Source organism: Hakea prostrata, chromosome 5 (genome assembly GCF_041222555.1).
Source record: "Hakea prostrata isolate BN-2017 chromosome 5, UWA_Hpros_2, whole genome shotgun sequence".
In the NCBI taxonomy this organism is placed as follows: Eukaryota; Viridiplantae; Streptophyta; class Magnoliopsida; order Proteales; family Proteaceae; genus Hakea; species Hakea prostrata.
Window position 1 is genome coordinate 16,643,117 of NC_142604.1, and position 15,173 is coordinate 16,658,289.

The window sequence follows — 15,173 nt, forward strand, 5'->3', positions numbered from 1 at the left end:
TATTAATAGTTGGGTTGGAGGGTCCCATGATGAGAACATCATTAACATATACCAAAATATAAAGAGGACCATTAGATCCTTGAGAGTAGAACAATGAGGAGTCAGTTTTGGAACCATGAAAACCCAAGTTGTACAAAAAGGAGCTAAGGCGATGAAACCAAGCCCGTGGTGCTTGTTTAAGACCATAAAGAGAGCGTTGAAGCCAACAAACATGAGATGGATAATGAGGGTCTATATAACCAGGCGGTTGTTGCATATAAACCTCCTCATTAAAAAGGCCATGAAGAAAAGCATTGTTGACATCAAGTTGACGAATCGACCACTTGGAGGAAACAACCAAAGCCAAAAGAATACGAATAGTAGTGGGCTTCACAACTGGGCTAAACGTCTCATCATAATCAAGACCATATTCTTGAGTATAACCCTTGGCCACAAGTCGGGCTTTGTAACGCTCAATAGTACCCATCAGAGCGACGTTTGATATGATAAAGCCACTTACAACCAATGATACGACGATCCGGAGGTGGGGAAGTCAGAGTCCATGTTTGATTTGTGACTAATGCATTAAATTCAGCATCCATAGCGGTACGCCAAACAGGCTTTTTACAAGCTTGAGTGTAACAGGTACGCTCAAGATCTGAAACACTTTGAGCAGCAAGTGCCAATGGAAGAGGATGGCGTGTCGCATAAAAACTCTTGGGAAGTTTTGGAACACATGTACCATCTTACGTCCTAGTCACCATGGAATGAGTTCGCAAAACATTAGTTGAACTAGGTAAAGAAGCAGAGACATCAGTAGGAGGATTAGTAATGTGGAATGGTGACAATGAGGGCCCAATAGAGGCTTGGCCAGCTTGAATGACATTAGTTGGGCCAAGGCCCATGAGAAGTCACTAATAAGCTACTAGAAGTAGGGCCAAGAGTACAAGGATCCAATACATTAGAAGATCCAAAAAGAAGCCCAGTATAAGATCCATTGAGAGAGTTGGGAAAATGCCCATTCAACACATTAGTAGCTACAATATGAAAAGGCCCATCTAACATAGTAGTAACCACATTATGAGAGTCCACAGTCCCATTAGTTACAGACCGAATTGGGAGAGTCCCATTTATTACATTTGAATGAGAAATATGAGCATTAGGAACAACATTAATTGGAGGAAAAATGGGTTGTCTACATGAACTAGGTTCAGCTGAAGTAGAAGGCCCAGTAATTGCAACACCAGCAGACTCCATAGGTGACAAAGTACAAGGAAGCTGTAAAGTAGCTGAAGTAGAAAGCTCCTGAGATGGCACAACAGTAGACCTGTGCTTATATGGGAAAAGAGATTCATCAAAAGTAACATGTCGTGAGATAATCATCTTTCCAGTAGCAGTAGTTATAGCATTTATAACCATGGTGTTGGATGCTATATCCAAGAAAAACACAAGGTGCAGATCGAAAAGCCAACTTGTGAGAATTATAAGGCTGCAATAAAGGATAACAGCAACATCCAAATATTCTCAAGAACTTGTAGTCAGGCCATTGATTATAAACACGATGAAAAGGAGAATCAAAATGAAGAGCACCAGACAGCAGCTGATTCATAAGATAAATAGCAGTGTGGAAAGCATCGCACCAAAAACTAAATGGGAGACCCGAATGAGCAAGCATAGCTAAATCCATTTCGACGATCTGCCGGTGACGTCTCTCAACCCTACCATTTTGCTCAGAAGTATGTGGACAAGAGAGACGATGAGCAATTCCACAAGAAGTCAAGTAGGAAGAGAATGAACGAAATTCACCACCCCAATCAGATTGAAAAGACTTGATGCTAGTTGAAAACTGATTTTCAACAAGAGCTTTAAACACTTGAAAAACTCTAAATGCATCAGATTTGTTAACAACTGTGTACAACCAAGTGAAACATGTGAAATCATCAACAAACGAAATATAATAACGATGACCCTCATTTGAAATCTCATGCGAAGGACCCCACAAATCAGAGAACACAAGTTGTAAAGGAGTAGTTGTATAAGTATCACAGCTAGCAAAAGGTAACTTGTGAGCTTTAGCAAGTTGACAAGATGAGCAAACAACATGTTGACGAGCACCAATACAAGGCAAATGAAAATCAGAAGTAATTCTGTTGACAGTAACATAATTAGCATGACCCAGTCTATGATGCCAAACATCTGGAGAACCTTTAAAAGCAGACAAAACAATACCGTGTATAGGCTCCAAAAGAGGCATAGTGTATATCCCATTTTCACGTTGACCTCTCAGAAGTATATGACCCGTGGACTGATCCTTTATGTAAAAGTAATCAGAATGAAATTCAAAATAGACATTATTGTCAGCAGCAAAGTGACTCACAGAAAGCAAATCAGCAGAAGCAGTGGGAACACATAGAACATCATTCATCTTGAAATGAGAATCACCATATGTAAAGCTGAGCTACCAACATGAGAAATAGACAAACCTGAGCCATCTCCTATCACAACCGAATCAGTACCAACATATTTAATAGGGGCAGAAAGATGCTAGAGATTAGAGGTAAGATGATGTGAAGCTCCAAAATCAGGAATCTAGTGAGTGCCGAGATTACCAACATGGGAGCAAACAGTTTAGGTAGCAAGATGAGCCTGAGGTGGAGCATCAAAAGAAGATCGTTGATAACATAAATGTGCCACATGACCATAGCGATCACAAAATGTACAATAGAGTCGACCACGCCCATTTCTACCAAAACCATGGCTAGGACCACGACCAAGTTGTCCAAGAGCACCAGTATACACACGTTGATTATAGGTGCAACCAGCATTAAAATTCCGCAAGCCAGTATTACTTTGAGAGGTTGAACTAGAGACAGAAGTGTGAGCTAGATGAGCACTGATATTGGAAATATCCTGAAGAGAATTGGAGATGCGAATTTCCTCACAAAGAAGAAGACCTTGTGAATCTGCATATTTGACAAGATTTTCACGAGTAGTAACCGAGGTGATGAAGGACTGATAATCTGATCCCAAACCTCCAAGAACAAATAATACAAGCTCAGATTTAGAGACTGGATTAGAAGTTAATGCAAGAGCATCTGAAATTTGTTTCACCCGTAAGAGATAAGCACAGACAGAGTCAGAACCCTTCCGAAGATGATGAAGTTGCATTCTAAGTTGCATCACACGAGCTTGAGGGGAAGAAGCATAAGTGGACGCAAGAGAAGACCAGACCTCATAAGTAGTGGAAATATTAACAACCTTAGAGTGTACAGGTTCAGTTAGAGAAGCAAGAATCCAACTGAGCAATAGTTGATCCTGTTTGTGCCAAAGAAAATATGCAGGATTTGGAGTCAGTGGGGCTGCAACAGAATCCAGAAAAGGAGAAGGACAGAGAGTGGTGCCATCAACGAAACCAATAAGACCAGTAGATTTAAGTAAATGAATGAATTGAGACCTCCAAACAAGATAGTTGGAAGAAGAAAGTTTAATAGGTAAGTAATGATGAGCATGAGAGATGGATATCGTAGGAGCAAGATCAATAGAAGCTGCCTCAGAGGCAGAAGTGGTAGAGTCAGAAGCCATCGAAGAAAAAGATCAAGAAATCAGACAAGAACTGACAAGAATCAACCCAAGCACACTTAAAATAGCTGAAGCAAATGACCAATCTGTGAGTCAAAAAACGAAACTGTTGAACAGAGTAAAGAAAACACGCTCAAAACAGAGTTATAGGACACAAATCTGAAAACAACTATTTCACAGCCGCAACAAACAAAAGAGACTTCATAATTCAAAGAGAAATCTTGAACACGATTTCAGACTTCAGAATAAATTCGGACAAAAGAATCACGAACAGCCTTCAGAACAATCACGATTTTAGACTTCAAAGAGCATAACGATCATAAACAGAACAAATTGCAGAGCAAAAATCACAGCATAGCCTGTAGTCACAGCAAAGCTTGCAAATCTTGCAAATCTTGAACACACAGAGCGCCAACTCCAGCAAAAGACAGATATCTTCAACCACAAAAAGTTTCAAAGAAGAACCAATCACTAGATCACAAGAGAAAAGGCAGATCTGAGGACAAAGAAGCTCACACAGCAGCAAAGAAATTGAACACACAGCAGAACCGAGCACACACAGCAGCACCAAGTAACAAAACCAAAATCAATCCGAGCACACATAGCAGCGATCGAGCAACAGAATCGAACGAAAAAGCAAAGAAGAGAAAAACCTAGCAGAACCGAACCTTGCGAGTGATACCAACTTAGAGTTTGAGTATATCTGAATAAATCTTGTGTTAAATCAGAATATCTGATTTTACACATATTTATAAAACGTATGGGTAATAGGAAATACAACATACGTAGAAGAAACACAAGAATACGAAATACGAAATACAAGAAAGAATTAATATACAATATTATTCCTTAACATACAGTCATACACGAGATCGACATGACCTTTCTTGCAAGAGAGTCAACTATTACAAACAATGGCATGCATTTGTGTTACAACGATGAAGAAGCCAAGAATTGGACATGTACCAAACTTTTGAAAGCTCCACAAAAAGGGCAAACCTGGATAAGGAATCTGCCAAAGAGTTGGAGTCTCTTGGAATAAAATGAAGCACAAGTGATTTAAATGTAGTATTGAGGTGAAAAATGTCTAAGAAAATTGGTTTAGATGCAAACTCAAGACATGTAGAGGAATTAATGTGCTCAACCACCTCATTTGAATCTGATTCAGATGTTGAGTCGTATTCTTTTGGCTTGGAGAAGACCTACACATATCATTAGCTTCGGTTGCACTAATTCAATAGTAATAAGACCCACAAGTATAAGAAGCAATGGGAGCTCCACTATCGCTCCTTATGAGAATGCCAACTTCTTTTTTTGAGTCTGAATGCTAAGAAGCATTTTGTCCATTTACCACCAAAAAACAATAATGCCCTTGTAATCGTGAGTCCATGACAGATGCTAGGGGAATAAAAAAAAAGGGTCTTCCGCAGATTGTTTGGAGGTCATTAAAAGGGGGGGGGGGGGGTCTCATCTTTCTCCGTATGCCATTGAAGCAAATGCAAAACATGTCGGGTGATCTGCAAGAGATCTGGGGGTGAAGTCGGTTGTAATGAAAGTGAAAGGATTTTCATTTTTAGGAAAAAGAAAGTAGTGATCTTGAGAGAATGTTATACCTTTGCCGAGTGTAAGTGAAGGAGTAGGAAATCAATAAAAATTATGTACATCCCTGATGTGACCCAACTTCTACATAATGGATGTAGAGTCCCTAGGAACGGTGTTCAAATAATTCTTAGAAGTTCTCCATTTTCACCTAACAACAGTTTGAAAGAAAACCTGGCTTGGAGAGAGTACGTGCGGGAGTGGGGGGTTCCATCTATTTTTGAATGAATTTCTTTAAAAAAAAAAAGAAAAAGAAAAAAAGAGTAAACTATTATGTTGTTCTTGCTTGACATACATAGGCTAGAAGAGTTGCTACAATTTTTCAAGAGTTTTGGGTGGTGCATGGTAGAAAGAATGTGCATGGGGCTGAGATTCTCAATGAAATCTAAGGCGCAGAGGATCAAGTCACGAAAATCCCGGAGGTGATTCTGTTTTGTGATGCTGCATTTAGTGAGGACAATGGAGCAACAGGTTGGGTTTCATTGCTTTTAAAGGGGGAACGCTGGTCTTGAGTTGTTCGGATAAGGCATTGTCTGCCTCGGTGCTAGAAGGGGAAGCTCTATTAATGCCGATGCTGTGGTATGGGGTCGCAAGAACGGGATTGAAGAGGTTGCGGTTTTCTCTGACAATTTGGGCCTGGTGGAACTCCTTGTGGGCTGTGATCCTTTTTCCCCTTATCAAGTTGAACCGATTGTAAAAGATATTAAGGACTTAGCATCTCGTTTCTTTTCTTGTAAGTTTTTGTTTTGTTCTAGAGATGGGAACTGCTTGTTGGCACATTCTCTAGCCCAAGAGGCCTGGTCTTTACCTTGCAAGACTAATTAACCATTATCCACTTCTTGGATTCAGGCTCATTATAATTTGGATCTAGCGCGTTTTGCTTGATTTTTTGAATGAAATTCTATTTACCCAAAAAAAAAAAAAAAAAAAAAAAAGCATAGAGTTGAAAATGGGGAGACAATCGAGAACCATCAGCCACTATCAATTCCACATTATGTTGCAGCGATCCACCCCGGTGTCTAAGGAAAGAGACCCCCATCCAATTCCACCCGGATGCTTGCCCGCCACTGAGCTGCATCATACACTGCATGCCCAATCGATAAAGCCTCAACCATATATAATTCAGAAAAGCTGGACCAAGTTAATGCATTGCGTGGCCCTTCTACAATCCTGCAAGTGGAAGGCTTCCATTGGGAGTGCATGCTTGATGAGCTAACGCAGGAAACGCGTTAAATATCAAATGCATATAACGATGCTTCATCAAACGATGCACATGGCGGTGACAGGAAAGAGCAGAGAGAGAGAGAGAGAGAGAGAGAGAGAGAGAGAGAGAGAGAGAGAGAATCTTGTCTTGAAGCATGTGATATTAGCGTGGCTCTTCCTCTTCCACTGGAAGAGGAATAGCTGAGTGTTCTAGCTGACACACTCACTAATTTAGGCGTTTGAATTTAGCTCTAAATCCAATTAAAGAGATCGATGCATACAGCAAGATGCAATTGGTTCCCTTGTCTACCCAAGCAACACATTACACACCACACCACACCACAGACAGTTAAGCACCATCAAGCCGGCCCTCTCCATACTTCATGTTATCTTTGTTGCGAGGCATGATTGGCAGCCTAGGTCGGCAACCCGACCTCTGCATATGGTTCTTCGGTTCCTGGAGACAATCTCTGAAGAGTCCCAATCTTGAGAATTGCCAAGTTTGTGGTTTTGTAAATGTCTCAGAGACGGTGGTGGCTTCTTGGCTTCTTGTGTTAGGGTGTCTGTTCCATACATCCATGTCACTCAACTGACAATTGGGCTTGCTTAGAAAACTTCAGAGCTCATTCATGTTACAGAACCAAGGAGGCAGGCCTTCAGGCACAGCGTTGTAAGCAGGGGACAAGATGATATGATCTCTTAATTTGTTCAACAACCTTTATTATTGAGTAATGATAGTTTTAAGTCTTAATCGTGCAATGCATCAACCTCTGTATCACTCTGAAGATATCTGAGTTCTGCTATAAGTTTAATTAGAAACCTAATAACCTATTCTAATGATGCACACGAGTGCGGATTATATTAATCAATCATGGATGTAATGGTGGTGCGCTGGCTGTGGCAGATAGGGTGATCTGCAGAGGAGACAAACACCATTATCAGTTCATAATAAACTTTGTTGGATAAATGATAGAACCCATAAAAAAGAGATGCGTTGTATCAATCTCTTTGGTTATCGAGTTTCTTGCCTCGAAATGTCTCCAAATCACATGCTCCTCGTCACATATGACATATCAGCTCAGATTCTTCTTGTCTCCCTCCATTTTCTTCTTCTGTATTGCTATAGCCTATATATACTCTCAAATCGATGGGTTCCAAGAGTAGATCTCACATCTCATTTTAACTCTAACTTCACAGAGAACAAAAATGGAAGGTCGCTTTCATGTTCGCTCCATTAGCTTGCCTTGCAGATTGCATTCTTGCACTCTCAGAATCGATGAAGAGCTGAGCAAGCTCAAGTTTCCAGAGTCACACAAGGCAAACACTGTCCGTGCTGGGTTCTCTGGGCTGGAAAAGTTGTATGAATGTTTAGATGATCTCCTTCGTTTGCCGCTAACCCAACAAGCCCTACTTCAGCATCAACAAGAGAAATGGGTGGGTGAGCTGCTAGATGGGTCAGTTGTATTGCTGGACCTCTGCGGCACCACCAGAGATCTCTTGTCACAAATGAAGGAACGAGTTCGTGATCTTCAATCTGATCTCCGTAGAAGAAGAAGCAAAATCTCAAGAATGGAAAGCAGCATTGGTGCTTACATCTCAGCAAGAAAGAAGGCCAAGAAAGAAATTTTGAAAGGCTTTGAGGTGTTGAAGAGATTGGAAGCCAAACTTGGGTCTTCTCCTATAATGGGTCTAGATCAAAATCAAGCAGTCCTTGCTAGACTGTTGAGAGAAATTTGCTCTGTTACCATCTCCATCTTCAAGCTTCTATTGTCATTCTTGTTAGCTACAGCGTCGAAACCCAAATCCAGTGGTTGGTCAGTGGTTTCAAAACTAATGAAGCAGAAAGTGGCATGTGAAGAGGAAGAAGAGAAAGCTAATGAGGTGGAGAGACTTGATGCTTTACTTAGAGAGTTGTTCAAACAGAGTTCAAAAAAAGATGCAGATGCAGAGAGGGTGCAAATTCAAATGGCACAGAGAAGATTAGAGGCCTTGGAAATCAGCACAGAGGATCTTGAGGGTGGTTTGGAGTGCATGTTTAGGCACTTGATTCAAACCAGAGTGTCTCTCCTTAACATCATCACATCATAGAGATCCTATTAGTACTCTGTTTATATTAATGCTTCAAGTCCACCCATCCAGAGTCCCCCTTTTAAAGGATCTGCATATGGGTTTTACCCTATAAAACCTTCTCTGTATGTACATCAATTCAACTGTATAGTGTGAAATTATTATACAATGCAATCTCAAGACTATATCTTTCACTCAACAAGCTCTGTTTTGCCTTTTTGGTTTTCAATGTTGTTTCATTGTTGGTTCAGGTTTTCTTTCTAAATCTTGTTAGGTATTTTCTTACAAAACACTTCAAAAGCCGTTCCTGGTGAAGTTTAAATGCTCTAATTGTATTCTCCAAGTCTGCTCCGTCCTCAATTGGTAGCCATGGTTGATTCCTTCTGTGCAATGTTCATTCATGATGAGATAAGATATGCTTCATTAGTATAAAAAAGTAGAATAATCGCTACTCCTCCAGTAAATTTGTTGAATCCATAGCAATAATGAAGATAGATGCAAAAGGTGGGTTGATTTTTCCCAGCCTCCAGGCCAACAGCTTATTAAAAGCTACTTAGTGGTCAATGCAGGGTTGGTGGAGTGGTAAGATCCATACTTCTCAGTGGAGAGGTCATGTTTCGACTCTTGTGGACACGAGCATTCCCCTGAGGATGTAATCAAGGTGTGCGTAAGCTGGTCCAGATGAACCTCAGACAAAAAAAAAAAGTGACTTAATTTATGTGTAAATTAGGGTCAATTAACATCATTTAAGAGACGTTAAAGTCATCGCTGAAAATTTACGCCCTAAAAACGAAAAATCATTAATAAAATGACCAAATTACCCTATTATCCATTTAATGATTTAATGAAATAAAATTGCTAATATACTCTCATACCACAGTAAAAACTATACTCTCATCCCTTCACCAATTTTCTTCCTTCACCTTATTGGAGGCCACCCACCACAGGTCCCATCACTGGTAACCATCTAACTCCAAAAAAAAAAAATAAAAATAAAAATTGAATTAGAAAATAAGAATTTGCAAGTGTTTTCATGACAATTATAAACAACATATTCTACATGTTTTCAAGGAGCATTCGACTCCAATGGAGCGAACATTGAAAGAGAACACATTTAATAGAGCCGGACAACAGATTAGTGCCAACACCTCTTCCTCCACATCTATTAGGCATAGATGATCTTGCCCTATATTGGAATTAAGAAGCCAAAAGATAATACCATCACTTATATGACATTTTTTACTCTCACATTCTTACACTTTAGAATTTAAAGAGTCAGAGATCCTGATGAGATGAAGAAAATATATTAAACTTATGAGTTATTTTTGATATTTTGAAAAATACAAATACTGTCACATCATTAGTTATTTAACGAAACTTAATAGCAAGAAAGCAAGGGGCAGATACTTTTATGCAAATTTAAGGTTAGATAATTAATTTTAAAGATTACTAATTTTAAAAATAAAAATAATTTTATAAATATTAGGGAACAATAACAAGTAACATTTTTTTATCTAGAGCGAATTAGCGGTGAAACTTTTCATACGACAAAGGGAGTAATGGAGAGCTAGAATAGATAGAAAATAGAGTTTGGTAGATGATGTGTGGGGTCCAGCTTTCCCCCCCAAATATGTGGGCTATAAACTGAACGTGGATTGTCCCCTCAATGCAATATTTGGGTTTAGAAAAGTAATATTTACACATTTTTCAAGAATTTTCCCACCCCACCTTTATTAATGTAATATATTATGTGTAGGTCCTAAGCAAACTAACACCGTTAACCACATTAAGTATATTCAAATTTCAAACATAAAAAAAATTAAAGTGAGCTTCAGGTTATTTAATACATTGTATTAATATATGGTTTTAAAAAGAAATAATTGGTTATTAAACATTAATTATATGGTTAAAAAAAATAGAAATCTAAAAAAAAAAAAAAAAATTATAGAGCAAATTGCACTAGCACCCCAAAATGGAAGTTTTAAAGCACTGACACCCCATTTTATGTTTAAAAAACACAAACACCCCATTCATTAAACACACTAGTCCATTCTGTTAGTAAAACCATTAACCCACAATTTATTTATTTTTTTTTCAAAAATGCCCTTACCAACACTTAAAACCCTAACCCCAATTTGTTCTCTCTCCTCACCGTCTCCGTTCTTGTCCGATATCTGTAGCCAGAACTCATGAAGTTCTTCTTTGTTAATTCTTGTTAGCTTTTGACACCTCCACCTAGCGTTATCCACCATCTCAGCATTATACCATCTCTCCCCCTTTTGCTTATAAAAACCCCGTGATTCCCTTCAATTTCTCTCCTAATCTTCCTACTTCAAATCAATTCTACATTTCTCAATCTTCAACTTCAGGCCAATTTAGAAGCTAGGTAGATCTCTTCATAATAGTGTTTTTTTCTTTGCAACAGGTTTCTATGGAAGCACTGGAAATCTCAGTTATTAACAGAATAAGTGCTCTCGACTCTGGTTTCAACAACTTGGCCAACCCATCCATTGTTTCCCGTGTTATCGATCTTGTGGGCATCGGCGAAATTTCTTTTCCAAATTATAGTTTCTAAACTTGGGGAGCTCTGGTTCTTGCCGTCGTCACTAGGCGTCATCAACAAGATCAAACTTGCCATTCTCAGACTTTGCAAGCGGTAGGGTCCCCTAGATTCAGAAAATTTGCACAGACCTCCTGTGGACGACGACGATGATGAGAGCTCCTCCTCCTCCTCCTCAGCTTCATTAGATGATGAAGACAAACTGTCCAACTCACCAATATTCGACAATCAGAGACTGTCGGACGAAGATTTCGCGTTGCCGGAGGAAGGTGGAGACGGTGAAGCAGAGGAGAGCCGAGTGAGGAGAGAGAACAAATTGGGGTTTAAGGTTTTAAGTGTTGGTAAGGGGATTTTTGGAATTAAAAAAAAAAAAAAAATAGTGGGTTAATGGTTTAACTAACAGAATGGACTAGTGTGTTTAATGAATGGGGTGTTTATGTTTTTTAAACATAAAATGGGGTGTTAGTGCTTTAAAGCCTCCATTTTGGAGTGCCAGTACAATTTGCTCAAAATTATAATAACACAATGTATTAAATAATCTCAGAGGCATTTTGGTCTCTCAACGTTTAAAATTTGAATATATTTAATGACAATTAACGGTATTAGTCTAATTAAGACCCACAACATAATATATTGCACTAAGGGGATCTAACCTTAGTTTGTGATCTACTAAAAGTACTAAAAGGACTCAAACATAAATAAAAAAAACTCTAGAAAATAAGTGAAGGAGAAACATGGAAGTTTACACTTTTCCTATACCAAATTGATAATAAATAAAGTCAACTCATATGTTATTGGCTTATGTATGGTTAGCTTAATGCCACTCGTGCGTCCATCGATCTCATATATATATATATTCTTCTTATTCACTATACAACTCATCTAAACATGCCTTCCAAGACCTCTGGGTTGTGTTAAATTAGATTATTTTTGGGATTAAGTAAACAAAAAACTTGGAAATCTCACCATCCTAGATGATGATGCACACGCGTCTCATGTTCCATCAGTTTAGGTGTAAATTCGTGTGCTGGTGGTGGCAGGGACGGTGCTGTGCTGGGGAGACAATTAAGAAGATAACACCATTAATTACCAATTCAAAATATACAACTCATCCCAAAAAAACATTCATAATATATTAAAATAGAATGAATTATTAAGGAACACTATTTAATATTAATTAAATCCAATTTTCAAAATAACGAATAGTTTTTTTTTTTTTTTTTGGGGGGGAGGTTGGGGTTAGGAATAGGTATCAATATACATGGAGTGAAATACGGATCCAATTATATTTCGTTCTCCACATAGTAGTCAGAAGTGGGATATATACACAAATGGCTTTTCGGGTTTCTCTTTAGCCAAGTAAAGATGGTATGTCAAATGTTGGCTTTTCAGGTTTTGAAGTGATTGCCTCCATTAATCAGATGATAAAAGAATAGAGTTTGGTTGTTAATTAGATAGTAAGAATGTTCTTGTTGATCGTGTCGCTAACCAATCAAAAATAAAATCCTATACTAATCTAACAAGCAGAAAGTACGGGGTCGAACTATGGGGAACTAAAAGGCTAAGTTACTAAGATTGAATTTAACAAAACTAAATTTAAACTAAATCTATTAACTAATGTAAAACGTTAACAGTGAATATGTGAAGATCTTTGGGATTTCGAATCCCTAATGCTTTTCAGGTTTTGAAGTGATTGCCTCCACCTCCATTAATCAGATGATATAAGAATAGAGTTTGGTTGTTAATTAGATAGTAATAATGTTCTTGTCACCTTTACTTGTAGCCAATGAAAAGGAACTTTATGAAGTATTTTTGAAGGTAGAAAAACTCCGAAAACTATTATTTCATTTCATTTGCTGCCACCAAAACATAGTTACCCAAATAGTAACAAGTTCTTTCTTACATGGGGAGCATTGGAATCAGGATTCCATACTCTCCTCAGATAAGTGATAGAATGCTAGCCGATTAAGTATCTATATTAAATACAGCCAATACGATACATATTGATACTTCTTTTTTCCTCTTTAAGAATACATATTTGATTGTACCAAAATATATTAACATATGATACAATATTCGATATGAAACGATGGTTTATAGCAAATAGGATATTCGGTATATACCAAAATTTCAAACCTTGTCAGGAACTATAGTATGGCAGTCTCATACCCTAATTGACACTCTTCTTAATATTATCATCATGTAGGGTTTAATGCTCCAAGTACAACGACAGGTTAAGAACAAGCCACTCGTGCATGCATCAATCTCGATATCTATGGTTCTCTTCCTACTCCATCTAACTTCTTCTGTATATGCATGGCTTAGAGTTTCCATTGGATTAAGTGATTAAACAACTCTGCATGGGAATAATTCCCTATTCTAAATGATGCACACGACTCTCATGGAATTATTTATGGTGATGAACAGTGGTGAGCTGGCGGTGGCAGCAATGGTGGTGTGCAGGGGAGACCACGAGCATGACTCGATTACCAACTCATGCCATGCATACTTCTTGGCTAAATCATTAAACTTTCAACAAGATTCGCTGTATCCATCTCTTTGATCACAGTGTTTGCTGCGGATTTTGACACCAGAACCGACTAGAAAGGAAGAGCCATCTCCATGATCACATGTTCATCACATAAGACACAGAGCCCAGATTCTTCTTGTCTCCCCTTCCATTTCCTTCATCCATGGTTCCATATAAATAAAGATTGATCTGTTCGAAGAGTGCATCTCAGCGAAAGAGCAAATTTATACAGAGCAAAAATGGAAACTCGTTACCATCTTCGCTCTATTAGCTTGCCTTGCAGATTGCATTCCTGCACTCTCGTAATTGATGAAGAGCTAAGCAAACTGAGGCATTCAGAGGCCTCATTAACATCAGCACACAAGGTGGATTCAATTCGCGTTGGTCTTTCTGGGCTTGCAGAGTTATACCAATATGTTGGCGATCTCCTTCGTCTGCCGCTAACCCAACAAGCCCTCGTCCAGCATCAACAAGAGAAATGGGTGAGCGAGCTGCTAGATGGGTCTGTTCGATTGCTGGACCTGTGTGGCACCACCAGAGATCTCTTGTCACAAATGAAGGAACGTGTTCGTGATCTTCAATCTGATCTGCGTCGACGAAGAACCAAAAACTCGAGCATGGGAAGCAGCATTGGTGCTTACATCTCATCTAGAAAGAAGGCCAAGAAGGAAATTTTGAAGGGGCTTGAGATTTTGAAGAGAATGGAAGCCAAACTTGGTTCTTCTCCTATAATGGGTCTAGACCAAAATCAAGCAGTCCTTGCTAGACTTTTGAGAGAGATTTGCTCTGTTACCATCTCCAGCTTCAAGCTTCTATTGTCATTCTTGTCAGCTACAGCATCAAAACCTAAATCCAGTGGTTGGTCAGTGGTTTCAAAACTAATGAAGCAGAAAGTGGCATCTAAAGAAGAAGAGAAAGCTAATGAGGTGGAGAGAGTCGATGCTGCACTTCAAGATTTACTCAAACAGCGTTTAAACAATGATGCAGATCTAGAAAGGGTGCAAATTCAAATGGCACAGAGAAGATTAGAGACCTTGGAAGTTGGCATTGAGGATGTTGAGGGCAGTTTGGAGTGCATGTTTAGGCACTTGATCCAAACAAGAGTCTCTCTCCTTAACATCCTCACATCATAGAGATACTATTAGTTAGCCCTCTGTTTATATTAATCCTTCAACTCAAAGTCTCAAATCCACCCAACCAGAGTCCCCCTTTTAAAGGATCTGCCTATGGGTTGTGACTAATCTTGAGAACGTTGGTATATGTACTTCAATTCAAACTGTATATAGTTCATAATTATAACACAATACAATTTCAGTACTACATCTGTTGCCTCTGTGGTTTTCATTTTGGTTTATTCGTGAATGGTTCTAAGTTCTTCCCGATTATTAATTTGCTAACATAGTACCTCAAAGCCATTGTTGGTAGGCTCAGAACTTATGAGGATGACCTACTGATGAAAGAAACCCACGCTTTTCCCTCTTGATTCAATTGCAGAACTCAGATTTGAGGAATAGAACAGAGAAATAAATCACACACAATGAACACACAGATTTTATTTGGTTCGGATCTTACGATACTACATCAAGGTAAAAGGTAAAACCTCTAGTTTTAATTTTCATTATAGAGAATGAACAAGTACACCCTCAATCTTGCACA

General features: G+C 38.7%; 2 protein-coding genes across 2 annotated transcripts; both read left to right on the top strand.

The window, feature by feature from the left end:
• The first annotated feature begins 7,534 nt into the window (after positions 1–7,534).
• On the top strand, positions 7,535–8,616 carry LOC149015472 (uncharacterized). The gene has a single exon (XM_089156979.1). It carries the CDS (start codon positions 7,567–7,569, stop codon positions 8,446–8,448), a length of 882 nt encoding a protein of 293 aa, XP_089013105.1. The 5' UTR covers positions 7,535–7,566; the 3' UTR covers positions 8,449–8,616.
• A 5,119-nt stretch (positions 8,617–13,735) lies between these two features.
• Positions 13,736–14,871, top strand: LOC149015473 (uncharacterized). The gene has a single exon (XM_089157018.1). It carries the CDS (start codon positions 13,757–13,759, stop codon positions 14,648–14,650), a length of 894 nt encoding a protein of 297 aa, XP_089013144.1. The 5' UTR covers positions 13,736–13,756; the 3' UTR covers positions 14,651–14,871.
• Positions 14,872–15,173: the final 302 nt, after the last annotated feature.